Source organism: Martes martes, assembly GCF_963455335.1.
Source record: "Martes martes genome assembly, chromosome: 7".
NCBI lineage: Eukaryota > Metazoa > Chordata > Mammalia > Carnivora > Mustelidae > Martes > Martes martes.
Genome location: NC_137894.1, coordinates 115,735,728 through 115,763,703, shown reverse-complemented (window position 1 = coordinate 115,763,703; position 27,976 = coordinate 115,735,728). Strand labels below are relative to the sequence as shown.

The 27,976-nt window shown below is 50.6% G+C and overlaps 1 protein-coding gene across 3 annotated transcripts in view; it reads left to right on the top strand.

Moving 5' to 3' along the window:
• DGLUCY (D-glutamate cyclase) overlaps window positions 1-27,976 on the top strand; it is a 78,746-nt gene that overhangs the window by 30,383 nt on the left and 20,387 nt on the right. For 2 of the 3 annotated variants that reach the window (XM_080808802.1, XM_080808801.1), the window contains exons 3-10: window positions 2,995-3,122; window positions 6,996-7,149; window positions 9,110-9,308; window positions 12,461-12,608; window positions 13,711-13,833; window positions 17,791-17,994; window positions 22,703-22,963; window positions 27,334-27,433. In XM_080808802.1, the coding sequence (XP_080664928.1) occupies window positions 3,017-3,122; window positions 6,996-7,149; window positions 9,110-9,308; window positions 12,461-12,608; window positions 13,711-13,833; window positions 17,791-17,994; window positions 22,703-22,963; window positions 27,334-27,433 (1,295 nt within the window). In that variant the 5' untranslated portion in view covers window positions 2,995-3,016. Of the gene's footprint in view, window positions 1-2,994; window positions 3,123-6,995; window positions 7,150-9,109; window positions 9,309-12,460; window positions 12,609-13,710; window positions 13,834-17,790; window positions 17,995-22,702; window positions 22,964-27,333; window positions 27,434-27,976 lie in introns of those variants that run through there. The other variant, XM_080808803.1, reaches the window with a different exon arrangement.

The following is a 27,976-nucleotide window of genomic DNA, read 5'->3' as shown; positions in this document are numbered from 1 at the left end:
GTATTTGCGTGCTGGGCACCCTCCCAGTGTGCATTTCACAGGGCAGGATTTCAAGCTACCCTCATTTATCTCCAGGCCAGGAAGGAAACCTTATTACAGGGATGACCTAGATCCACTTACATTTATATTAAAACAATAAATAAATAAAAGACAAGAAAGGCAATCACCCTCAGGTTTTGGTGTTTGGGCTATAATTTGTTGGCAAAACAGCACCCCGCTCCCACCAGCTATCTTCCTGAGTGATAATAATGAGGGGAAAGGGCTCACAGGTACCCCAGGGGTCTCTCTTTTTGTAGGTTTGGGGTAAAATCCATTCTCTCCAACAGATATGAAGTGAAGGCCATTATCAGAGGGGTCTGGCCACCATCCCCACACCATTATGGAATGGTTCTCTCTTTGACCTTTGCTGAGTGCCTGGCTGAGGTGCTAAGCCTTCTGCTGTGACCCTGGGGGAACCACGGACATCAGGCCTGCAGCTGGCTGAGAGGTCAGGCCTGCCGTGTCCAGGAGGACTCGCTCAGCCCAGCGGGCAAGCTCAGGCTTGACCTGTGGAAGCAGCTGCTTTAACACTCAGTATCTTCCCCCCGGGGAACGGAATCCTACCTCGCCTGACCCTCCAGGCACACAGCCCCCTCAGCCCTGTGGGACCAACTGTTCTCTCCTCTGTGTCCCTGAAGCACTTTGTTCTGTAGCCATGAAAGCACTCACCGTCGGTTTAAAATACATCTCTACCCTTTCCAGGGCAATGATTTCTTATGTTTTGTTTGTTAGAGTTTTCATACAATCTCAAATTCTCCATTAAAACGGCAATGGGGGGGGGGTTCGCATGGTTTTCTATCTATGAACTTGGAGTTGAAAACATACAGTGGTGGTTTGGAATCTCATTGGGTTCTTCTCTAGATGGAAAGGGTTGTGGAGGGGTGCCTGGTTGGCTCAGTCTGTTAAGCATTTGCCTTGGGCTCAGGTCATGATGCTGGAGTCCTGGAATTGGGATTGGGATTGAACCCCACATCAGGCTAGCTGCTCAGCAGGGAGTCCGCTTCTCCCTTTTCCTCTCCCCCCTACCCCAGACTTGTGTTTTCTCTCTCTCACTCATTCACTCTCTGTGTCTCTCTCAAATAAATAAATAAATTCTTTAAGAAAAAAACACAGAAAGGGTTGTGGAACATCTTGTTTGTCCAGAACCTTCACTGTGGACACTGCCCTGGATTCCTGCTGTCATCCATTCTGCAGTCAGCTAGTCATTCAACGAACACTGAACTCCCACTTTTGTGTCAGGCATGGTGCTAGGCACATGGTATATTGAGAGGAAGAAGACTGGGCTGTGCCTTGGAGGCTGACACGATGTGACTGTCTAACCCTAGATTGTTTTGTAATAGAAGTCTAGGTGACATACAATGTTGTATTAGTTTCAGGTGTACAAATGCTGATTGGATAATTGATATGCATTACTCAGTGCTCACCATAAGAGTGATAGCCACTGCCTGTCGACAGCACAGGACTGCAATGTTATTGACCATATTCTCTATGCTGTACTTTTCACCTCATTTTTTCCCTTTCTTCACCTACCTAGCCCTAGATTTTAAAAATAAAACTGCCAGCTATTTTACCAGCAAAAATGGGCCTATTTGGAGATAGCAGAGAATTGCAATTCAGGGCAAGCCAGCGGTGGCCAAACCACAGGCAAGTCCAGAGGCGAGTCCGGGGGTCAAAGGAGAGAGGTAGCTCCTTTCCAGAGAAAGGCTGTTACAGAAACAAAGAGTCATTGGAGTAAACTCGGGGTTGAGGCTCCTCATTGACTGGGCTGCTGTGGGAGAGGAGGAGACCTTTCTTCCTCCTACTGGGGTAGTGAAATGGGAGCTCAAATCGAACTTGAGAAGTGCGAGGTGGGGGGCTTCTGTTGGGTAGGCCAAGGGTAGGGTGCGAGAGCGCCCCCTGCTGGCCTCCCAGCTTCATTTTTAAACTATATAAACCGAAGTAAACGGAAGGTTTCGTTTTAAGAATTTTTCAGAGGGAGTCAACATACAGGATTCCTTTCTGGGTGTAATTTCCTAGAGCTTGGACACCATCTCCATATTTAAAAATCTACAGTATTTTATTCATTCACCAAAAGTCTCTGTGAGGCACAGTACCTAGAGTCGTGGGGGCGGCGCAGGGAGTATAAAGCAGAAAACATAAAACCTGTTCCTTCTGGGCACCCAAATCTAAGTAAGAGGAGTCACACGTGGGCAGAACATCTGGCCTCTTGTTTCGTTTGTGAGTGCACGTGGTATGCCATTGTCTGTTCTCTGGAGCGGGAGTGCTTCAGCGGCGTAAGCCCTGGGAGAGGTCCAGGAGGTGGCCCGGCTCTCCAGGTACCTGGGAGTCTCCCTGGGAAAGAGAAAGGGGCGATTCAGAGTCAAGTGAAGCATCAGGCCCAAGTCAGTGACTCAGAGAACACTCTGGGGGCACAGAGGCCCAGCAGCAGTGGGTGTGGGCCTCGGGGCTGCTGCCTAGACGGGGAAGATACCAGCCAGTTTTGAGGAATGGGAAGACCTTCAGGAGGGAGGGATAGAGGACTTTCCGGGGCAGGGAAAGGGCTTGAGCAAAACTCTTGAAGTTCTGGGCATTTCTCATTAAAAACTGAGACATGAGGGACCCCTGGGTGGCTTATCTGGATCTAGGTTTCTGCTCAGGTCATGACCTCAAGGTCAAGAGATCGAGCCCCACTTTGACTGTGCACTTGGGCCGGGCAGGGGAGTCCGCTTGAGATTCTCTCCCTCTCCCTCTGCCCCTCCTCTCTCTTTCTCAAAGTGAATAAATAAATTCTAAAAAAAGAAGAGAAAGAAGAAAGGAAGTAACTGAGATACAAGATGGGAGTTTACTCCAAACAATGGCCACCTGAGGCAGGGCCAGGAAAGGGCCAGCAGGGAGGCAGTAGGTACCCGAGGCCGAGTCTGCCATCTTCGGGAAAGCTGTGCCCCTCATTTTGTCCCCCTTCTTTCCTTCACCCAGACTCGGCCCCTTCGAGGACGCCATGATCTCCTTCACACTCCACCTGAAGTCCTGCCTTCCGCCTGCCATCAGGACCCTGATTCTACAAAAGAAACCAAACATCAGGAGTGTGTCCAGCATGGCTGGGGGTGAGTGGTGCCAGAAGTTAAAAAAAGAAAGAAAAATTCCCTAGAAATACGAGCTGTCCCGGGCCCAGGAATCCCTGAGATTTCTAGCTTCTGCTTGGGAAACAGGAAGTAAGGGCAGGAGGCTATTACTTCCGGTCCCTACTGAATTTCGCAGAAGGAGATGTGGCACCTGGGCCAAGACTCAGGTGTGAAAACCTTATCAGACGGCTCAGCACCAGCAGTTCTGCCCGGTCACCTCCCCACCTCCACGGGGGGGGGGGGGGGGGGGGCGGGGGGGCACCCATGGCCTTAGATCATGCAGTGGGTTTTCCCTCTGGGGAAAGTTGCCCCCATATCACACTGCATTTTAATCTGGCTTTGATTCACACCTATTATCCCTGGTTTGGTCTCCTCTGGGTGTTCCATCTCCTGTGAGAGAAAACAGACATCCAAGTTGTCACTGACCCGAGTCCCAGCAAAATTTCATGACAAAGAAGACTTTTCTGGAAACGGGAATGGCCAGAGGGAGAGCCAGCGGCATGGTTTCAAGTGTTAGGGCAGGACAGTTTTCATTGCTGATTGACACGTCTGGCTCTGTTGCAATTTCCAGACCAGTAGAATTATCTATTGTTGCATAACAAAGTGCCCCCAAATTACGCAGCTTAAACCATATTCTGCCATGAAGCTGTGCAGAGTGGGTGGTTCTTCTGCCTCACGGACTGTCCTGTCTGCTGGGGCTGGACTGTCTATGAGGGCTCCTTCCCTCATGTGTTTGTGGAGTGTCCCCTGGGAGGATCTGGAGCAGCCAGGGCTGGCCTCATGCTTCTGTCTTGCCAGGAAGCCTCCCCAGCAAAGGCAGCCCAACTTCTTTACAAGGTAGCTCAGGATTCCAGGAGAATGGGCTGTAATTAGCACATATTAAACACCTGCTTGAGTCACACTTCCTAGCGTCCCGTTGTCAAAGCAAGGCATGTGGCCAAGGACAGAGTCAACTGGGAAGGGGCCACTCAGGGCTGTGAACACGGGGGAATGTGCCTTACTGAAAGCCACCAAGGTTACGATTTCCCACAGCCCTTCGTGCACACGATGTCTCCCTAGAACTTCTGGGAGCCAAGAGAGCCACGTGCATTGGAGAGACTGGGTGCGAGTCCCGGCTTGGCCCCTTACTGACCAAAGCTGTGGGTGAGCCGTGTGACCTGTCTAAGCTCACCTGGGAACTGGAAGTAACAATACAATCCTCCCTAAGGAGCTCGCGGGTAAGATGGTCCATCCAAGTTGGCCGCTGTCATGGAATGTGCCACAAGGAAAGACGCTCATTTTGCAGAACATCTGGAACACCCCAGTTTGGGACTTTCTTCCAGGGATTTACAGCAAATTAGGAATATTAAAGGGGCTTTTCTCTCTCCCCCTCTCTCTCATCATTAAATTAAAAAAAAAAAAGGAAAATATTGCATTGAGGTAAAAGGACTCAGAAGACTCACTTCATTTCTCTTCACAAAGAAAAGGCCATCAGGACCTTAGCTAGGGCTACACAGGGATTGCAGCGATCACTTCAGACCCTCCCCTCACGTGTCCATCACCGCCTCCAAAGAGCCATCCGTCACAGAGCCCTCTCTTGGTGTCCTGTCACTAATGGGGGCAACTCAGGGGACTCTCTCCGATCAGCAGTGGAGATGAACAAACCCCGAACACAGTGCCCTCTGAAGTACATTTAATTAAAAAGGAAACAAAGAAGCTTTGTGCACATAATACCTCTCTGATTTGTGGTATTCAAAATCCAATTTGCTCTCCCAACAGGCTTTGGAGGTGAGAGAGGGCAGCTGAGGAAAGCCAGGCTTCTAGGCTGGCTGAATTCCCTTCTATCCCACTCTAGAGTATTTTTGGAGACACACTGGGCTTGCTCAAGATGTGCAGTCAGCTTCCTTGGGCTTGCAGGGGCTGGGAGTATCCACTTTGTCCGCATTTTGAACGTCTGCAGCGTCGGCAGGCACTGAGGGTTTGAGGTCATGAGTTCCAGGCTGTTAGGCGCAAAGGCTTGTTCTAGAACTTTCCCTGCGGATGGTTGCAGCTGCTTCATTCTACCATCCCCAAGGAGGAAGGTGCCAGAGGGGGTGGTGGACCCATCCTCGGGAGGCCCGGTGCCTGCAGCCATGTGGTGACCCAAGAGGGACTCGGGGGTCCCCCCCATCTCAGGCTTAAGTCCTGGCTGTGCCACTGGCCAGCTGTGTGATGTCACTTGTCCCTTCGAGGCTTGTTCTCCTTGTGTATAAAATACAAGTGACTACATCTGTAAATGACTCTGCACGTAGTAAGCATTCGGAAAGTATCAGCTGACAGTTTCATGGTGGAAAAGAAAGGGCCACACGTTGATACAGCAACCTGAGCATTTAGAATTGTCACCAAGGTCATTTCTTCAAAACGGCATAATTATGTTTTTCTTTGGGATGGTCTTTTTAAAGGAAATAATTTTTTTAAAAAATGTAACTTTCCTTGTTTGTTTTTTCTCCAGTTACAGAAAGATACGATTTATTACGTAAATTTTAGAATATTGAGAAAAGCATAAAAGAGAACATAAAAAAACACCCAGTCTTGTCACTGGAGATCACCAGATTAACATGCAGATGTATTTCCTTCTAGTTCTTTCTCTCATCAATTTTATTAAAAGGAGAATATGCCGAACATACTATTTTGTTATCTGGTATTGTTTCTTTTTAACCCTATGCTGCCAACATCTTTTCATATCATTAAACATTCCTTCTGTCCCATAATTTTAAATGTCTACACCACATTCCACTGAATGAATGTAACTCCAACTCCTGCTTCCCGTACATCTGTGTGTTGGGTAATTGACGCACAGGAATGAATTCACGGGGTTCCCTTTGAGGTGGGTGTCATTATGGCCATCTTGTCCGTGGGAGTACCAAGGCGGAGGGTCACACTACTGCTTGGAGGCAGAATCAGGATTCAAACAGTTTTGTTTACCCCAGAGGAAGTCATGGCATGCAAGGTGGGGGTGGGGGGTCCTCCTCCATGGCTGCAGCAAGCCCGTCTGCTTGGAGGGAGAGTCAAGGATCCTGGGAGCCTGCTCAGCCAAGAATCTGCCCAGACAGAAGACACAAGCAGTCTCTGTCCCATAAAGGATACCCAAATGGCTAATAAAATGTGCGGAAGGGCTCCCAGCTGTTTCCGGCCTCAGGGCAATACGACCCCAGAGTGCACCTGCCAAGGGGCTAGAATGCAAAGACAGGCAACACCAAGCGTTGGGGAAGAGAAGGAGCCAGCAAGAACTCACACAACCGTTTTGGAAACTGCTTTGCTGAACTCCTAAAGCTGGACATGCACACACCCTACCACCCCAGGTCTATGCCAAACAGAAATGCACGCAGGCAGGCCCCGAATTCCATCTATTAATATGCTTGTGAGAGCACCATTGATAAGAACCCCAAACCGGAAGCCACTCGAATGTCCATCTGCAACAGGGCTGGGTAAGTACATCGCGGTAGAGACGGTATCACCCAACAACGAGGTTGAACAAGCTCCTGTCAAACACGGCAGAAAGGATGGCTCTCCCGAACTCATGGCTGAGTGACAGAAGCCAGACCCAGAAGGCTCACGCTGTAGGATTCCATCAGAGGAAGAACAGGCAAAAGTAACCCGTGGTGTTAGAAGTGGGGATGATGATTGTGAGGGGCCCAGAGAGATACTGGGACGTTGACAATGTTCTGTTTCTTGACCGAGGTGCTGGTGACCTGGGCAGGTTTGTTTCCTGAAAATTCACCAAGCTGTATACGAAGGGCATTTTTCTGTGCTGGGCTACAAAGAAAGAGTTCAAATGAAGTTTCCACCAAGAAGCAACTGACGAGGCATGTGTCTCTTCTCTCGACCCAAACCCAGGACTCCGACCAGCCAGCGTGGTGGTCCTGCACCAGTCCCTGGCTCCAGCCTTTGAAAAGTTCTGCCAAGCCAACGATGGCCCTCTGCCCCTGCTGGGCCTCTGCGAGCCAGGCACATGGTCCCTGCCTGCCCCGAACGCAGCCCCGGACCCCAGGTAAAATGCTTGGGAGTGTCAACAGGGACCTCTGTGTCCAGCCACAGGGCCCCTCCATGCCTGGCACAGAGCCTTGCTAATGACTCTCTCAGAAACAAGCTGTCCTCCCCTCCATTCCCGTCCCTACCCCGTTCCCGTCCTCTGCCCCTGCTCCGGGAAGAATCTTGGGGATCACCCAGAAAGTCCCGCACTGGCTACGGAAATCTTTTTTTTTTTTTTTAAGATTTTATTTATTTATTTGAGAGACAGAGATCACAAGTAGGCAGAGAGGCAGGCAGAGAGAGAGAGGAAGAAGCAGGCTCCCCGCTGAGCAGAGAGCCCGACGTGGGCCTTGATCCCAGGAACCTGGGATCATGACCTGAGCCGAAGGCAGAGGCTTTAATCCACTGAGCCACCCAGGCGCCCCTGGCTGCGGAAATCTTGATGCTGTCACCCACCCACATCATCACCCAGGCCAGAAACCGTCGACACAGCATGCAGGAGAAGACAGAAATACTCGTATGGGCCATCCCTGGAGACAGCCATTGTTGACACTGTGCGGTGTGTCCTCCCAGACTCAGGAATAGAACATACTGCTTCACGGCCCCACGGACTGCTTCCACAGTAGCATTGCAGGGAGCCCCCCGTGCTCCCACCGCCCCGGCTCAGGCTCCCATCTTCTCTGGCTTCTACTCGCCCACCAGAGCGACTTTTCCCAATGCAAACATCTGGTCGCCTGCCTCTCCCATTTCAAATCTTCAGTTGCCTTCCTGTGCCTTGCACCTTAGCCTGATGGCAAGACCTGTGTGGGGCGCCTGGGGGAGGGGGCTCAGTCGGTTGAGCGTCTGACTCTTGATTTCGGCTCAGGTTGTGAGGCTGAGCCGGCGTCGGGCTCTGCATTCTGCAGGGAGTCTGCTTTTCTCCCTCTCTCCCTCTCCCTGCTCACACACGTGTGTGCTCGCTCACTCTCACTCTCTCTCTCTCTCAAACAAAATCTTTAAGAGGCCTGGAGTGACTTGGCCCCAGCTCCGTGTTCTTCCCCACCCCTGACACTCCAGCCATCCCCAGGCCTCTCCCCAGAGAGAAAGCTTCTCAAAAACATTCTGCTTTTATCATTTTGTGGACTGTGGAGTGGGAGGGTCCCTCAGAGACCCACCCTGGACCCGAGGTCAGCTCCTTACGTTTTTCCCTCGCACCCCCTCTGCTGTCATCTCAGGGACTCCTATAGCAGATTATCCCCTGATGGGTCACATGTTTGAGGCCTCCTGCTGTTCCCATACCGCTCCTTCTGCCTAGGATGTGCTTTCCTCCTTGTCCCACTGGTGAATTCCTATTCCTCCTTCAGGACCCAGCTCCGTCACCACCCCCTTTGTGGGAGAGAACGGATTTCTCCCTTCTCTGAGTCACTCCTCTACCTGGACTGTTAACACTCGCTGCTCTGTGTTGCAAGTGTTCTCTGCTGCCAATGTAGGATGGCAAGCTTCTTGGGGGCTGGGTCGGTGTCCTCTCTATCACTATGGTCCCATCACCTGGCTGGTGCCTGGCATGGAGGAATGGCTCAGCAAATGATTTTGGAGTGAATGAAAAATAGGCTTATAACAACTCTACGGAAAAGTTTCTTTATGGGAAGAGAAAGGCCTCACCCATTGCTAGCCCTGGAAACTTCTTGAGACACGTGTCTTTTGTCCCTTTGGTCCGCTGGCCCTGCCTCCGTGGCAGAGAGGCCGCCATTTTTTTTTCCTTGCTGGTGTGGCTGGTCCTGGGCGGAGGTTATAGAAAATATAATGGAGTGGGACCAGGGAGTACGTTATACACGCGCTGATTTAATAGTTTCCAGTCTGGTGTGATTTGAAGGATGCCCGCAAGGTGCCCGAGATTTCAGCTTCAGACATCCTCTTCCTTCTCCCTCATCTGTTTAAACGATGCATGGTCAGGGGCCGTCTTGAGTCTGGGGACTGTGAGCTTTCCCTTGTGTCCCCAGGATGGGCCGTCCCCAGTTCCGGAAGTACGAGTTCGGGGCCTGCACGGGCAGCCTGACCTCACTGGAGGGACACAGGGAGCACCTGAAGGACATGGTGGCCTTCTGCTTGGACTGCAGCATCTCCCCGGAAGCAGCCCTGGAGAAGGTGGGGCTCCCCAGAAGAGACTCCCCAGGCCACGGCCACGCGGGGGCCTACAAGGTAAGGGCCCAATCGACAAGGGGCAGGATGACCTGAACAGTTGGGTCACCTTGAGTTTTCTCGTGGCGGGGAGAACGCTGACACGGGAGGCAGGACACCGACGTGGCCCCAACTCAGCCAGTTCCTGGGTGTGCAGCCTCTCCGAGCTCGCCCCCTCAGCTGGGGAATGGGATGTCCAGCCTCTCCCCGGCCACCGTGGGATCATTGTGAGGCCTTGGGCCCAGGAGTCGAGCCCTTACAGCCGGGTCCTTGCTGCCATGTACGCCGAACCCGTTTGGAGTTTTGTCTGGCTCCTTTAACTCAGAGCACGTCAGTAGCTTTTTGAAAAATCCTCCTCGGCTCCAAAATCCTTGCTGGGATCGGGGAGAATGTGCCTGGCCTGTGAAATGCCCGAGGATTTGTGGCAGAGCCTGGGCCAGCCCGTGGGTGGCCGGGCTGGGTTTCTCAGCCTGCAGTGGCCCCCAGTGGTGGCCTCTCCCGAAACCCTCGTGCTGTTGGGGTTTCCCAGCACTGTTGGGTGACCCCCCTGCTGTGTGTCTGAGCTTCCACACCAGCCCCTGGTCATCAAGGAGAGAAAACCAGATTCCCTCAGGCCGCTGACCCCTCCCAGGACATCTGTGTGAAGCCCGAGAGGCCACCGTGCTGGAGGGACAGTCGGCTGCGGGTGTCTCCGTGGAGACCTCGGGCTACAGATGTTGTCCTGGGCTCCCGGGCACCGATTAAAATTTGCCCAGTGGGGGCTCCTGCCAGGCAGGCCTGAGCTGCCTCTAATGAGAAGCAATTTTATTCTCTTTTTTTAAAAAGAGAATATTTATTTACTGATTTATTTACTGAATATTTATTTACTGATTTATTTGAAAGTGAGAGAGAAAGAGTGATCGGGAAGGAGAGGAAGAGAGAATGTGAAGTAGACGCCACACGGAGTGCAGAGCCCGACACGGGGCTCGATCCCGTGACCGCAGGATCACAAGCTAAGCTGAAACCAAGAGTTGGATGTTTAACCAACTGAGCCTCCCAGGTGCCCTGAGAAGCAATTTTCATGTGTGAAGTGTGTGCCTGAGCAGTTTTCACAGGCAGGGGAGGGCGGGGGGCAGAAGTGCAGCTATGGGAGTGGGGGCGGGGGTCCTGGGCACGGTCTGCCCTCCCCCCCAAACACATAGCCATGTGCAGCAGACACCCACGCTCCGCCTTTCATTTAGATGAGGAGCTGAAAGCCCGGAGAGAGACGAGGACTTGCCTGCCTCCCAAAGCCAGCCGGGAACCCAGGACACCATCTCCTATCTGTAAATGTCACCGGTGGGAGTGTAACACGAGGAAGGGATGCTTGGCACAGAGTGTTCGTCACTGCCTCTAGTCCGTGCTCAGCAGAGCCGTCCTTTTCCCATGACCTTGCACCTAGCCATGGGCTTCGGTTCAGCACGGTCGCCTCTGGCCCAGGGCTCTACCCACAAAGGCCCGCCAGCCATGCTGGATTCAGTGTTGGCCCTGAGGGGAACTGAGGGGAACCCGTCCCCTGTGTAAGTCCCTGACCCGCGTCCCTTCCCAAGTGCTGCGATTCACACGCCAACCGGGCAGACACAGCCAGCGTGCTGCAGGGGAGGGACAGCTGCCCCTTCTTCCCTTCGAGGTCCTTCGGCTGGTCTACTACTTAAAGTGACCTAAGATGGATCAACAGGAGAAGAACAAGTTTAGTGTCAGACCTGCAGAAGCCCCAAAGGGGTGAGGCTCCAAGAAGTGACCAAAGCAGGTGGCTTTTGTGCCTTTCAGACAAACAGTGGGTTTGGGAAGGATTGACGAGACGGAGAAGTTTGGGCTTGGGGTAGTAAATCAGCCAGGAAGTCCCAAGGTTGTTGAGGGAGCTCTCTCGGCTTGGATGTCCCATCGCTGGAGACAAGGATGCCTTCTACCCTCCTGGTGCAGGGAGGGCGCCTTCACGTGGGACATTTATTTCTTGCTTTTCGGTGGGCAGGGGAAGGGGTGTCAGAGTGTTCTCCTTGCACTGGCATTTTCTCAGGTAGCTTGAATTCAGAATAATAGTATGCTGAAGTGGTGTGTTTGCCGGTGGCCTATTTCCCCCCTCAGCGTCAACAGCAAGCCCTTTGGGCAGCAGCCAAGACTGTCCCAGCAGGTCATCATCCTGGCCATGTCCTCAATCTTTCGTAAGCCCCACTGCAGCGACCAGAAACCACTCAAGGGGGAAAACACCACCACCAGAGAAAGGCAGGCAGGTCATCCCAAGGCGGGAGGAGGGAGGCAGGGCTCGGTGGGGTCTGGGCACAGACCGGCAGCCCCCTGTGTGGACTCAGGAGGAAAAGCAGACCCCGGCGCCTCCTGCGAGATCCTTGTCCCTTGGGATGCTCTGCCTCTGCCTCTCCTGGAGGTCTTCACCTGTGGCCCACAGGCCTCCTGAAGTCCGTGGAGACAATTCAGAGGCCCATGGAATTAGATGCAAAAAACTACATTTTGCTATTCATAGCCTCACACAGAGACGAAGCATTTCCTTCCATTCCAAATGCAGGCAACAAGCCGCTGTTGCATCCGTAGATCCTGTGACCCTGGCTTCCCAAAGGACCCTTTATGCCCAGATATTTTCATGTCCCACAGCAGTTCTTCCTGAGAGCTCAGAAATATCCTATATGCGGGTCACTACTTCGTATTCACATCCGTACATCTGCCAGCTTGTTTCTTAAGCTGTTAACGAAGCATGCGTATCTCTCTATCACACCTTTTCATAATTTGTTAAGCACATTTGCAATATAACTGGTTTCCTTTGTAAACCTATGCATTTCCTCTTATGCAATCAAAGACTTTACTCGGAGTGGGGGTCCCTAGCTGCACCACGCTACCAGAAGGGTCCACAGCACAGACAAGGTGAAGGTTCTCTGTTTTAAACCAATCACTACCAGCAGCCTTTCTCATTTCTATGTCACATAAAAGTAGAAGCTGTATTTTTATACTAGCTACTTGGACCCCCTCCTTCATTCAGCGGCCCTGAACTCGGTGCTCAGGGTTTCCATCTGGGTCAGTTCTGTTTTTCAACATGTTTTCCTTGATTTCTTTTTTTTTTTAAGCAAAAAAAATATATATATATTTATTGTGTTGTGTTAGTCCCCATTCGAGCCAAGTTACCCTTTTCCTCGATTTCTTTTCAGACAACTGTGCCTTGTGCCTCCATGGCTGGCTTTTGCTGCCCCCTGGTGGTCACAATGAGGCCCATCCCCAAGGACAAGCTGGAAAGGCTGGTGCAGGCCAGCTGCTCCATGGGAAATAAGGGACAACCCATTCATATCGGCGACCCAGGTGAGTGTCCACTGTCCTTCATGATTCTGACAGCCACCCATGAACTTCAGCCTGAGAAGACGGGAACTTGCTATGTTCCTGAACTCCCTGGGCTTGTCCTCCTCCTCCCCAGAGTTCCCAGGGGTCCCGGACAAGGCGGAACTCCCGCAACAGCAGGAGGGCTGGGTTTACAGGGGCCCCTCGGGTCTGAAAGTGCCGCCCCGGCCAGAAGAGCCAGCCTCACCCACTATCTCCTGTGAACTTCAGGTGAACCTGGGGTGGGAGGAGCCGGTAGCAGAGGACGGCAGCTGAGGACTGGTCCTGGAACTTGAGCTCTGAGCCACCTCTGATCTAGGCTGTTGTTCTGTAACATATTTGGGCAGGGGAGGGCTTTGTTCCAAATGTTAACTTGAACTGATCCCCTGTGTATTAACTTGGTCTGAAAGTGAGGGAGCAGATCCCAGCTTGGCAGCATCTAGGCCTCTTTGTGGTGCTCAGAGAACCTGAGGAAAACTTGGGATTGGGTCTCGGGTGACAGAGCTCGGTGGACCTGGACTTCAGAATCACACAAAGCCTGCGTTCTGCAACAATGCAGTCAGCCCTGGCCACCTCCCTCATAGAAAGACCTCAGGACCAGCCAAAGCAAAGCGCGCTGCTGAATCCTTGACTTGTCTTCTCATTAGTGGAGCTGGGTTGGGCCCAACACATCCATCTTTGCTGTCCTCGTGAACCTTCTGATGCCGGGGCACGGGTAGGGACGCTGTTGTTGGTAGTCAAACGACAGAGCTTACGTCTGTGTTATGTGACCGGTAGCCTGTGCCAAGATAAATGCCAGCTCACAAATGCTGGTTTGGGTTAGCAATCTGCATGGGGCGTCGGGCTGAGTGCACCCAGGGCTCCCCCAGCAATCACAGCAGGTGTCTGTACTACTCAGAATGCACTAGAACTTTGCCAGCGTCCTGGTCCTTAAGGTCCCGAATCCTTTTCTCTGGTACCATCGATGGCAATCCTATGATTAGAGTTTCTCTGGGAGAAAGAAACGTAAACTATTCGATGTGTTCGATCTGGATGCGAACTGCCAGAGCAGGACCCGCAGGAATTCATTTTCTTTTTCCATTTGCAGAATGGTTGGGAATCAAAGATCTTTCCAAACCTGATTATGGGGATCCTGTGGTGTGTCAGCCAGGGGACGTCCCGGTGTTCTGGCCTTCTCCGATGACCAGTCTTGAAGCCGTCAGCAGCTGCAGTATGTCGGGGTTTGAAGGGGGCTGTGACTAGGACCCAGGATGGAAACGGCTGGGTCTCCAGCTCTTGGAAGCACAGGGTTGCAGTGCAGGGGCTTAGGAAACTGAGTCACAAAACAGAACATAAAACATACAGCTCTCCCAGGGCTGGGTCTCACCAGCAGCTTGTACGTTTTGGTGAAATATATTTCCACCTGCAGAAAGACCAATATTTAGCTTGACTTTCTGAGACGTTCTGAAGGTTTGCGGGGCTTTGAAAATAAGAGTGAACGCAGACAGCAGCACTAAACACCCTATGTCACGTGGTATTTGCAGGGTGCAAGGTCCCCCCTTCCCCCACAGTTCCACTTCCTGAGGTTTGTTGCCTGCAATCAGCTGCGGTCAAGAAGCAGATGACCGTCCTTCTGACGAATCAGAGGGTCATAGTGGCCTCAGGTTATGACGCATGCCTACCGCACTCCCCTCTCTTCCTTGAGTTGTGTGGGCATGCTTTCATCTCACATTGTCACAAGAAGAAGGGTGAAGACAGTACAGTAAGGTATTTTTAGAAAGGGGGACCGCATTCACAACACTTTTATTACAGTATATTTTCTAATTGTTCTATTTATTTTTAGTTATTGCTGTGAATCTCTTACTGGGCCTAATGTACAAATTAAGATTCATCATAGGGATGTACAGATAGGAAAAAAAACATAATCTATATAGGGCTCAGTGCTATGCACTGTTTCTTGTCCACTGGGGGTCTTGGAACGTATCTTCATAAGGAGGGGGGACCTCTGCATTTTAAAGCAATACTGTCGGTTTATTTTTTTCAAAAACATAGGGTGATGTTACAACAAGGAGACACACGAGGGCGCCCTAACTAGCTCACCTTAAGGTAGGTAAGAGCTAGAAACATTAAGAGTAACTACGGCAGCCCATTTCGTAGGCACCAGAAAATTCTAGCCAGGTCAGCCACACTTGCACGATAAATCACAGAATTTAATGTTACTTTATTTATTTATTTATTTATTTATTTATTTATTTATTTATTTTTGGAAAGCATTCATGTAAGTTTAGCTATCAGAATGGCCTCACGATAAGGGAAGATTACTTCTAATATGGCAATGAGGCATAAATGCAAGACCCATGCAATTCTATTCGTTTGTTTATTTTTTTAAATTATTTATTTATTTGACAGACAGAGATCACAAGTGGGCAGGCAGAGAGAGAGGAGGGAAGCAGGCTCCCCGCCGAGCAGAGAGCCCGATGCGGTGCTCGATTCCAGGACCCTGGGATCACGACCTGAGCGGAAGGCAGAGGTTTAACCCACTGAGCCACCCAGGCGCCCCCGTTTGTTTATTTTTTAAAAGATTTTATTTATTTGACAGAGAGAGAGAGAGAGAGAGAGAGAGAGAGAGAGAGAGCACAAGCAGAGGGAGGGGCAGAGGGAGAGGGAGAAGCAGATTCCCAGGACCCTGGGATCATGACCTGAGCTGAAGGCAGATACTTAACCAACTGAGCCACCCAGGCCTCCCATTCCTTTGTTTATTTAACATTAAATGTATTGAACACCTGGTATGTGCCAGGCAGGGACCCAGATCTTGGGAATACAGTGTTACACCAGACAAGATGCCGTTCTCAGGGAGTTTGTGGTCATTTTCGAGTATGAGTATGCTCTTGTGTGTTCACACACCCACACATGGTAGTAAATATGGTCCAGCACGGTGGCATCACACATCTTTTGCACCAGCCACGGGGGATGGGCTGCAGAAGAGGGCTCACTGCCGCAGGCATCCCGGCAAACTGCAGCCATTAGCTCTGGCTTGAAATAGCACAACTGCTTTGTAACTGAGGCCAAATGACATCATTGGCTTAGGGACAACCCTGAATGGTTCTAGTTTTGTAAAAATTGTGCTGGGACGCCTGGATGGCTAAGTCAGTTGGGCATCCAACTCCTGATTTCTGCTCAGGTCATAATCTCAGGGTTGTGAGATCGGGCTCTGAGCTCAGTAGGGAGTCTGCTTCTCTCTCTCTCTCCACCCCCGCTGCTTCTCCCCCCATTAGTGCTCTCTTTCTCTCTAAAAATAAATAAATAAATCTTTTTAAAAAATCTTGTTCAAACCTCTATATAATATTTAAACTTCTATTATTTTTTTTCTAAGATTTTTATTTATTTATTTGACCGACAGAGATCACAAGTAGGGAGAGAGGCAGGCAAAGAGAGTGGAAGACTCCCCGCTGAGCAGAGAGCCCGACGCGGAACTCGATCCCAGGACCCTGGGCTCATGACCCGAGCTGAAGGCAGAGGATTTAACCCACTGAGCCACCCAGGCGCCCCTAAACTTCTATTATTTAAACTTCCATTAGTGGGGAGCCAGGCTGCCTCAGTTGGTGAAGCCTCTGCCTTCGGCTCAGGTCATGATCTCAGCATCCTGGGATCAGGCTCCCTGCTCAGCGGAGAGTCTGCTTCTGTTTCTCCCTCTCCCTCTCCCCCTGCTCATGCTCTCTGTCTCTGTCTCTCTCAAATAAATAAATAAAATCTTTTTTAAAATAAGAAATAAAGAAAATAAACTTCTATTGGTGATAGATCAGTTGCTACATTACAGACCTCACAGCTGATGGGGCAAAAGCCTGTGTCACACTTGAAGCTGACTAACCTGGTGTGTGCCTGGCATTAGAATGACCAGTTTTAGGTGCTGTCCAAAACACAGAAAAACAGTGATTGCATTCATCAAAATCCTTAATTCTTGCCTCTCTAAAAATTAAGTTAGAATGCTTCGTGCAATTTTCAGTAGATTTTCCCTCTGAAGTGCTCACTTGGCTTTCTGTTGAATTTGAAAAAAAAATGTTACTGTTTTTGGTGACATTCATGGCATTGTTACTTACTCAATTCACACCAATTCACACAGAGCCCCTTTTATGTGCAAGGTACTATGTGGCATTCTGAGATCAATAAATAACAGTCCTCATCTTTGGGAGCACACAGCTGAGTGGGGTTAACGTACCCCAGGATAATAATGACACTGAAGAAAGCAGATGGTGTGAATTAAGTATAGTAAGTCTGAAGCCCCTAATGGACCAGTCAAAAGGATATGGAGACACAGTAACACAAAACTTCATTTACCGAGGGCTAACTCTGAATCATGTTGAGAAAAACACTTCTATGTGCACTTTTTTTTTTTTAAGATTTTATTTATTTGACAGAGATCACAAGTAGGCAGAGAGGCAGGCAGAGAGAGAGGAAGGGAAGCAGGCTCCCTGCTGAGCAGAGAGCCCGATGCGGGGCTCCATCCCAGGACCCTGACATCATGACCCGAGCCGAAGGCAGAGGCCTTAACCCACTGAGCCACCCAGGCACCCCTATGTGCACTTCTACATGCATTTTCCAGTTTAGCTCTGACAAAAAACACCTGAAGCATTATCATTATTTTATAGTTGGGGAAACAGGCTTAGAGAGGATCAAGTCTCATCTCTCTGGCACACGAAAGCCATGTTCTTAATAACGACACTCGAGTGTTTCACATTGCCCGGAATTTAGTACGGGAGAGTTTTTTAAAGAATGAAATTAGCAAGCAAGATAAAAGTGCTGTGGGAAAAACAGATGCTACGTTCAGAGAGAGCTATTCATTAGCAAAGTCCAGAAAGGTGTCTTCATGTATCTGAAAACATTCAGTAAGTACTTTCTGATCCCCCTAGGATTCAACTGATGGAAATTCCTATCTAGAGCTGTGGTGGTACCTCCCTTCTTTTCCCACACTCAGCTCATCTTCACTTTCCTAATCATTGGAAGCACCTGTTTAAGTGGGGTTTGATTTAGTCATCAGCTGGTTTTTCTGATTTGGTGCAACAAGCCATGGGAGGAGCTTGGTGGCAGCGTTGATGCCTGGCACCATCTTGCCCATCAACCATGGGCTAGATGAGAATGGACTGAATTTGATGACATGAGCAGGCTCAGTCCCTCCCGTTGTGTGTTTTAGAGACCCCTCTGGCTTTCACCAGTGCACCGGGTTGCACCGTCATGACCAACCTGAAGGGTACAGAAGCTCCAGCCGGTTGTCTTACCCCTGAGGGAATTCCAGAGGTCCATCGCATTTCCCAAGATCCTTTGCACTACAGCATGGCATCGGCTTCGGCTGTTCAGAAGATTAGAGCGCTAGAGGCTATTATTGCCATAGACCCAGGTAAGAAACAAAGCGTTCTCACCTTAATGACCTGGAGAAATTCATCACTGGTGTAAGGGTCAGTGAAAAAGCCCACATGAAAACCACCTTCTTCTACAGTATGAATTTATTTTTTAAAGAGAAGAATATATTCCTCTTTATTTAGCTAACACTATCAAAGAGAAGAGATTGATATTTTATCAAGAAAGCAGGCTTAGCCTTAATGTCATGCAACGACTGTAATATTTTTCATTAGATTATGAAGATTGAGACTTCATCCAATGAGAGTTAAGTTTCCACCCGTAAGGTCATTCTAAAGCACGAACCTCAAAAACCAATGTTATAACAAGGCTTCAAGGTATTTAGAATCCAAAGTCTTTAAAAAGTTCCTTGAGAATCATTAAGGTATTTTCTTGAGTCCTCTTTCCCCTCTGCCTCCACCTTCATTTACAAGGGTCAGCTGCCTAAACTCTCTCTGCCTCTACTGTGCATTCCCACGGTGTGATTTTTCTAAATGCTTAGAGCATGTATGAATCCCCCAAAGAAGTAAATGGACCAAAATCCAGATGTTGATGATCTCTGGGTAGTTCAATTGTGAATAATTTTTGGTTTTTTATTTATGTTTTCCCCCAAATTTTCAACACTAAACATAAGAGGGAGTTTGGAAGGCGAGCTTGTTAGCTGGGCACATTGCCATCGCGATTAGATTGGGACTGGGATGGTAAGAAAAAAGGGCGTAGTATGGTTCTTAAGTCATCAACTGTCACCGTTTAAATGAAGTCATCCCTGTGTCCCCAATCTCCTTTTGCACCATTGCCCTGGGATTGGATGTGGAATACATTTTTTTATGCTGGGCAGCAGAGGTTGGGGCGGGGGGCTGGATCCCTGCTCTCCTGGGGATGCTGGTGGGGCAGGACCCAGCAGGGAACAGCTTTACAAGACTTTGCAATCAATATTGTGCATTGCGTCTCAGACAAAGGACAGCCCTTCTGTGGCTTGCGCCCCGCTGGCTTCTAGAGATGGAATCCACTAGGGGTCTTCTGGTTCCAATTAGGAGGAAGTTAGCCACCAGCAAGTTGACCACCCCATGGTCATGGAAGAGCCGCATGTCTTATCCAAGTCGGCCAGCAGAGAGCGCTGGTGTGCACGGAAACAATCCATTTGCTGGCAAAGGCTCCGGAGAGAATGAAGGTGCAGCCTTCCCTGCCCCACTCTGCCTCAGTTTCTCATCAATATAAGAGGAGAAATAACACCTAGACCTCCCTTTTGGGGGGTGTGATAGGTAATAAGAACGACAGCTATCATCTACTGAGTTTTACCGTGGGCCAGGCATGTGCTAAAAGCTTTAGGAAGTTTCATCTTCAATTCTTCCGGACCCTATGAGGCCGCCATGACTAACTGCCTTTAACAGACGAGGAGATGGAGGCATACAGGGTCAAGAAACTTGCCCAAGTCCACAGACCTGGTACATGGTGGGAGCAGACGTTGAATCCGCGCCCGCTGACTCCAACGTCCACGACCAATAATTACTAGAGAAATTGGAATCTGGGTTTGCATGGTATTATCACCGGGCCAGTCCCTGCGGGAAGCAGAGCGGGGAGGTCAGCCTGGAGAGCTCGAGCCTCCTGGCCAGAGTCCCAGCACCCAGACAGAGCTGATGACAGTGACACTGGGACAGAGAACAGCACCTGGGCGGAGCCATAGTGCCACCAAGCTGGGTGTATTTTTTGTGTGAATGAAGATCATGGCCAGAACTGAACAATGCAGAACAGCCTCAAAAATGTCTGCTCTCTCCCTTCGGCTTGGGACCAGAGGTCTGCAGTAGCAAAACTTCCTTCAGAACTACAAAGCCTAGCTTTTGGATGTTTTGTTTGTCTGTTAGGTTGTTCATTCATTCATTCTTTCGGCAGAGAGTCTGGTTTCTTTTGCATATAAACCCCCAGTAAATTCGGGATCAGTGCCTACCGCCCCCAATTCCCCTTTTGGGACACACGCACCCATAGAGATGGAAGCTCGTGGCTGTGTGTACAGAGCCTCTTACATAGCTGAGCTCCTGGGTGGATATATTTTTCTAAATTTTTGCAATCCTTTCTCCCTCACAAACATTCTTACCCAGGCTGACAGCCCTTCCATTCAGTACAAGGGTCGTGGGGGAAGAAGAATTATTAACTCTGCCATTAGCTCAGATGAAAAAATAAGTGGGAAGTAAATTTACGGCAGACCCGGGGCACCCCAGCTTAATTAAAATGACCTGGGAGGTCATCCACAAAATCCCCTTTGGGGGCTTATGCAGACGGGGTCTAGGTTTGCAGCATGACTGAGGGAAGGGCAGATTTACGACTGCCCAGAAACGCCAATACTGTAGATTACGGAGTATCGTCAAGCCTCAAGAACAAGAGATGCTTTGAGTCCTGCTATATTAAATAAGCACAAAATAAGATTAATGGTATTATACTGAGCATTGCTCACTGGGCTTAATGACAGAGCTACTCAGTCATTTTTGAGAGGACGCTGGCTTACATTTGAGGTGCCTGAGAACAAGAAGGAACGCAGAGTTCATAGTGAACTCTGCTAAACTCCGCCCTCATGCTAAAACCATCACAAGTGATGAAATCATTGAGTGCCCTAAATTTGACAAAGTTCTCTCTCTCCTCCTCCTCTCTCTTTTGATGCTTATCCCATCCTATGAAATAGGTTACATTCTGATTTTTTTCTTGTACAGTGTTATACTTCTCCCCTTCCACTGACAGCCATTCACGTTGGTTGTAGAAATATCAGAAAATATATGAATATAAAGAGGCTGTGAAAATAAGCAGAATCCCCTCACAATTCACCCACAGTTCAATATTTGCCCCTAAAGTCTTTTTCTTCAGTTCTAAATCTGTAAGGCTGAAAAAAGAATATATATTTCCTTTTTTAATATATTGTAAAAATCCTCCCATATCATTAATCTTCTACAACATCCTTTTCAATGTTTGCATAGAATTCCATTTTGCAAACATTCCATCATTTTTATTAACATCCATCATTTGACACCATAGTCAAGGCTGCAATGACCACGTGTGTGTACCTGCCCGCGATCACTTTATCAGGATAAATTCCTAGATGCGAATGGCTGGAAAGTATGAATCTGAGTGGAACATACAAATCTGTGTACTAATGACCCTCCAGACAGGTGCTCCTGTCTCCACTCCCACTGAAGGCATGCAGAGAGCCCTTTTCTATAGCCTCCCTCCACCCGTAACCCCCACCCCCACCCCACCCATGCTCCATGTAGGAAAATGGAGACCCAGAGCAATCCAGGGACGAGGTCAAGGTCACACAGCTACTTTGGGCTTGAATGTAAGTTTCTAGATTCTAAGTCTGTAACTGTCTCTTTACAACAGGAACCCCAACTCTGTGTCCTTTCGTGTTCTCCTGGCACCTCAGGGGAAGCTGACACCCTCTGGCCACATCCTTCGGTCTACCTGTCACCTCAGCCGCAGCCGGGGGGGGATTCTGAGTCACATCCTGTCGTCACCGGGCACAGATATGCTCTGAGGTGACCTGAGTATGGACAGGGCCACGATGATATGTCATGGGCCCTGGGGGGCTGTGCTGCCCAACTGGGACCAGGTTGGCAGCCACTGGAGGACGTTAGAGCAGATGCTGCTGGCGGCCTGCCTGTCTCCTCTGCACCCAGCGGAGGACGGGAACAGGTACATCAATGCCCGGCCCCCCGTCCTCTGGCAAAATAGCCCTGAGGTGTGAACCCCACAGTTTCCTAGAGCAGCTCCATCGGGACCAAAGCCCCAGTTGCCTTTCCGGTTAAGTTGTCACCCATACATTCATTCTGCAGGACCTCTTCTCCCTGTCTTCACACTTCCTCCACCTTCTGACTTCCTGGGCTCACTTTCCATAAAAATACCTGCACCCAAGTCCTTGTTGGAGGCCTTCTTCTGGTCACTGCCCTACCAGGGCCGTCCCATTGCCTCTCCTTCGACATTCCTTCGTTAGTTAGAGTCTGCTAGACCGCTCTAACAAATTAACCCCTAGATGCTTTCCTCAAATACAGTACGAGTGTGTGCCTCTCATGCAACCGTCCAGGGCAGGCCTTCTGTGATAAGTATTAGGGTTCAGCAGGAAAGGGGACCTGCTCCAGCCAGAATCTTTGATGCTCTGTGACCCTCAGGAGGTGCTGGTTGTCAACACCCCAGCAGCCTGGAAGAGAAGAAGGCAGGGGGCAGAGATGGCAGGCCCAGAGGGGGCACCATGACTTCCACTCCTGGTCCCTCTGACTGCTCTCCGGATGCAGCAGAGAGAACCTAGGCTGGTGGAAAGCTGGAACCCCTAACTGGAAGAGCTCCTGGTCGGCCATGGATGGGCTCCCCTTCGTGACTGGGAGGGGTGGAAAAGGCATTCTGGGGAACAACTAGCCATCTCTGCCAAATCCCCTTAAATCCTCTCCAGAAACAAGAGTAAATAAAAAACCAAACTGCTCCTTACCGTAAGTTTCCACTTAAAACACACGACATTATTTTATGACTTTTAAAAAGAAAATAACAGAGCATATGGGTGGCTCAGTCAGCTGGGTCACCGACTCTTCGTTTCAGCTCAGGTCGTGATCTCAGGGTCGTGAGATCGAGCCCCATGCTGGGCTCCCCGCTTAGTGTGGAGTCTGCTTCTCTCTCTCTCCCTCTGCCCTCCCCCTTTCTCTAACGTGGATAAATGGATCTTTAACAAATTTTAGGCCAGCGGGGGATCAGACACCTGCTCGGTAGAGATGAGCTGCTGCGAGCCTCCCTGTCACTGTCCCACGCCCGCTCCGTGCTCGTCACCACTGGCTTCCCCACACACTTCAACCACCAGCCCCCGGAAGAGACGGACGGGCCACCGGGAGCCGTGGCCCTCGCTGCCTTCCTGCAGGCCTTGGGGAAGGGGGTCTCCATGATCGTTGACCTGAGAGCCTTGAATTTGTTCGAGAAGCTTATGGAAGAGGCTGTTGAGCAAGGTAAGCAGTGAGAGGAGGACAGTCCGTTTCCCCCAAATGGGCCATTGGGCGCAGAGGATGTGGGAGGTAGGGGGGACCACTGTGTGCGCAATTCCTGCCAGACACCCAGCTCAGGGCCATGCACCGGACAGGGGGCGTTTTCCTTCCTGTTTGAAACCTCTCTGGTATCAGCAGCATTAGCCCCATTTTATGGATGAAGACGCTGAGTCTCTGAGAGGGGCAGGCGAGATCCCCGCATGGGAATGGTGAGCTCGAGTTTGAACCTGGGTCCTCCAGGCTCTGGAGCCCAGGGTCCCATTGTGTACCTGCTCCCTTCCCTGTGTGACCTTCAGGGAACTCAACAACCCAGGCCAGCCCTGGCCCCCCCAGGTAGGAGGAGTCAAGAACAGAGATGGCAGTGCCCCCCTCCGCACCCCCTCTGAGCCAGCTGGGCAGGGATGCCCCACGCTGCCCAGGTTCCTAGAGCACACAGGTGCATGACCACAGGGTACGCTGGTGTGAGGTCGTGACGCTGCGGTCCCGGGCCAGGATCGGTCTGGGGTGCACTGTGAGAGAATGCTTTTCTGCTCTCCTCTTTCTGCAAGGGTTGTTGGGGCATCAGTGGAGAGCCTGGTGCTCTAACCTACTTCCCACTGCCTGTTTCAGTGTCCAGAAAATGCGTTCTTTAGAAACACATTTTTCCATCTTAGCCTCTCAACAGGCTTTCAACCCCAGTAAGGCATGCCCTATAGCACCGTGACACTGGAAGCTTCCCAAAGGCTGTATCTGAGCACACAGAAGCCATGTCACACAACAAATGTATACGGAACACCTACTCTGTGCCAGGCACTGTCGTGGGATGTTAAGAGCCATCAGTGGCTAAGATTGACACCATCCTGCCCTCATGGGCAAGTGCTTCCCAGGGGAGCGTGGTGGGCAGCAAACCACAGGGGGATAAAGGGAAGTGTGTGGTCCGTAAGCAGGTGTGATGCTGGGGGTGGGGGAGCAGACCAGGATAAGGGGATGGGGACTGACAGCCCGGGTGGTAGGCTGCTGTTCTAAACGTGATGGTCAGGGAAGGCCTAGTGGACAGGGTGACAGCAGAGCCAAGACTGATGAAGTTGCTGAAGGAAGAGGCCCCGGGCGGTGACCATGGCCAAAGCAGAAGCCAGACAGTCTGGGAGTCCTGGCAGGTTTAAGAAAGGGCTACCGGCCAGCTGAGTGCCCTGGTACACATGAGGACAAGAGAAGCCAGAAGGGAGGACAGAGGGGTCATGGGGGCAGCCTGGTAGGGCCTCAAGGGACATGTGATCAACTGGGCTTTTATTCCAGGTGGGAGGGGAGCCCTAGAAGGGCACCGAGCGGGGGAGGGCCACATTCTGGCTTCAGCTTTAAAGAATCACCCAGGTAGTTGTAGGGACAAGGGTAGAAACTGGACAGGTCCCTGCAAGGGGGAGATGGGGTGGCTTGGGGTGCCCGTCCCTTTGGTCCCCAGTGATTTCAGCCACCGCTGGAATGACCACACAGGGCACCACACGTACCTGACCAGACCCCATGGCAAGCTGGTGTTTTCAGGTTTTCGTCAAAGCTGTGCAAACCCACTCAGTCCACTAGTAAGGGGACTGATGCTTCTGGGAACCCCTCAACCAGGAGGGAGCCCTGCCTCTTGTCTCTCAGAGACAGGCAGGTCCCCAGGGAACTGGGACCCCATTGCCTAGAGCAGTGACCTCGAATGTGCCCATTCCCTCCTATTGGTTTTTCCTCCTTCCCGCCCTTACTTTCTGCCTGTCACCTGCCTCCTGGGATCATCTTCCCAATAAACCGCCTGCACCCAAGTCTTTGGGTCAGACTCTGGTTTCAGAGAACCTCAAACAGATGAATGGTGTGGGTGGAGGTTTCGAGAAGTAGACAGCTCTGTCTCTATTTTGAACGTAGGGTCATGATTCTGGGTGGATTGGATGTAGGGCTGAGATGGGAGAAGAGGAGGGCTCCACAGTTCAGGGAGGGTGATGGAGAGGGTGTAGCGGCAGGGGACCGACATCAGTGGAGACATCAAGTAGACAGATCTACAAGTCAAGTTCAGGAGAGCCGTCTGGGCTGGAAAGATAAATTGGAGACCAGTTGGCATATTGATGGCATATTGATGGCTTTTTAAGTCCAGACATGGAGTGAGATCACCCAGAGATTAAGAGACAGAGAGAAGGTCCCAGGATTATACCCTGGGGCGCTCCACATTGAAAGGTCAAGGAGGAGAGAGGGAACCAGCCAGGGAGTCTGGGAAGGAATGCTCGAAGGACCAAGGGAAACTGAAGGACAGTATAGTGAACAAGGAGGAGGCACGGGCCACAGCACTGCTGCCAGCCGCTGCCAGCAGGCTCAGCAGACTCCCCCATCTGACACGTGGCTTGGATATTTTTAGCTGTCCACTTTCCCAGAAGCAGGTCTGCCCTCACAGCTCACCGGCTGGCCTGGCTCAGAGGCTCCCACTGCCTGGGAGCTCAGAAATGGGGCTCACCCATGGGGTGGTCTCGAAGGAGGCATCTGCTCTATTCGATTTTGCAGAACATTTGTGACATGTGGACGAAGAAAGGGAAAGAGATTTGGCCTTTTAATGAAATTAGTTCCGTTCCTCTTAAAACCAGAGGCTGCACATGTTTAAAGAAGAAAAAGCTTAGTCATTTCTTCCCTATCTTGGGCCTCAATGGACCAAATGGATAAGCTCAGGTGCAGGTTCTCATCTTGCCGACGTTCCTTTGCAGAGGTTTTTTCTGCCCCCTGAGGGGTATGTTATGTTCCCTGCCCTGTTTGGCTCCCCAGTGCCCCTTCTTACCAATATCCTGTATCCATGATCTGATGTCAGGAAGGAAGAACGCACCAGCCTTAACTTAGCACCTACTACATGCCAGACCCCCAGCTCACACCATCGCATCCACAGCAATCCTGGCTCGGGGGACACATGACTAACCCCATTTTGCAGAGGAGGAAACCCCAGCTAAGGGAGTCTCTGTGGCTTGTCCAAGGTCACACAGCTGGGAATGTTGTTTGGCGGTGGTCAGTCCCCTTGCCAGGTCACCGGGCCTCTCCTCCCAGCACAGAAAGGGGCTGGGTCTTTCATCCTGTGACCACGCCCCCAGCCCAGCCCCAATCTCTGGCTTGTCCCTTGTAGAATGTGCTCGGTGAGTATCCCCTGATGGACTGACTACTCTCTCCTCGACTTTCCCCCTTAGAGGGTGGGTCTGGGGAGGGAGGTTGGAGGGAGTCACACTGGGGGCCCCTTAGGGTCTCTGACAATGATTCTGTCTCCTCCACCCACTGGGGAGGCGGTGGCAGCTCCCAAAGGGCTTGGGGCAGCCCTGTTGTGAAGCCGGGGTGGGAAGCAGCATTTATAACATGAGCCCTTTATTTTAACGTAGACGGGGTGCTTGCTTGGGCTGTGGGCCACAGCGTGGGGCGGCGGGGGTGGGGGGATCCTGTAGAACCAGAGGAACCGTAAGTGCTAGGTCGGTCCCTGTCACAGGCCCACTGTTAACCATCTTCGTGGAGACCTCATCCCGGCCGAGAATGCACAAGCCTTCTACCCCCAACTGCTAGGAAGTGGATTCCTTCATGAAAACCAAGTCACTCTTATTTTAATCTGGGGTCTGTGTGTGCTTCCCACGCATTCTATGTTAATATGTATTGTTAGTGTAATTAGGGAAGGTGCTGTTTTTGAGAGTCAAATTCACTGTGGCAATCACTCCAATACCAGTAGCCAATTCCACACTCAGCCTCTGGGACCTCTCCACTGTTGTTCTGGAACTTCCCTGAAGGTATGCAGGGAGGAGAGCAGATGAGAACTTGGAGTGGAAACTGCGGTAAGGACCCTGACCTCCGTCCGTTCTTGGCTTCACCCAACTTATGTAGTACCTCCGAGCCTCCGTTTTCCTCTTCTGTAAAATGGGCTTAATAATGGTTCTTATCACAGAGAATTGTTGTGACAATTAAGTGAGAGCATGCATGTCCCGTGCTTAGCGGAGGGCCAGCTCCCCGTCACCATGGGCATCACGTGTCCCCGGCACTCACGATGACAGTGAGCCAGAATAGGCCTCCGTTCACAGGGTCTCATGGACTATCTACAGGCAGCATATTTGCTCGCCCCCGAGAGTGGTGAAATAGCCCAATTCCACGCCACTCAGGGTCACACAATCCACCAACCCTAGGGTTTACTCAGGACTAAAAGTAAGCAAATCCTCTTGTGCTGAGGTCTCGGGTTTTCTAACAAAGTATTTGACAGGTAGGTGCAGCTCTGTAATGATAGTGATATTTTCCAAAGAAGCTTTTGAAAAGCCACCATGAATTCCCAAAATGCAGCACCGGGGTTGACATGTCTGTCCTTCGCCTTTATTTTCAAGGTGTTCTGAAGACAGCAGTCCCCTTGCTAACTTTCCAAGGTGAATCAGTGGGAGCCGCTCAAGCATTTCTCTGCAAAGATGGGGACCCCAAGTCACCGAGGTACGTGTGTCCCATCCCAGTGTAAGCCAGCAATGGTCATCACTTTCATGATTCCAGGAAGAACAGAGCCATGAGCCCGGGGGGTCTAATGGGGCAGGCTTCTGAGTTTCAGGGTGTCCTGGGGGCTTCTCAAGGCATCTCTGGGCATAGCAGCTCCCTGAGAAGATGGCATGTCCATAGACGGAGAAGAAAAGAAAATTACAAGAACCAAACACTAGCATGGGTCAAACAGGGTCATGACCCCTTAGAGAGCAGGGAGTCATTTTGGTGGGGTCACCGGCACGTTTGCAAGGAGAATGAGAAGCAGACATACAATCGTCCATCCTGCGTGGTAACGGTAAGTATGGTCTCGTGAAATTTTGTGCAAGTGGGTGTGTTTTTTACTGTGTATTGTGATCAGATATTTTGAAAAATACATCTTTATTGTATGTAGGGTGTATTTCAGATCTTATCTTTTTAATAGTGTTTTTTAAACTTTTTTGACAACGGTAATACCTTTTGCACTGTAAACTGGTATGCACACGCGTGTACACACACACGCAC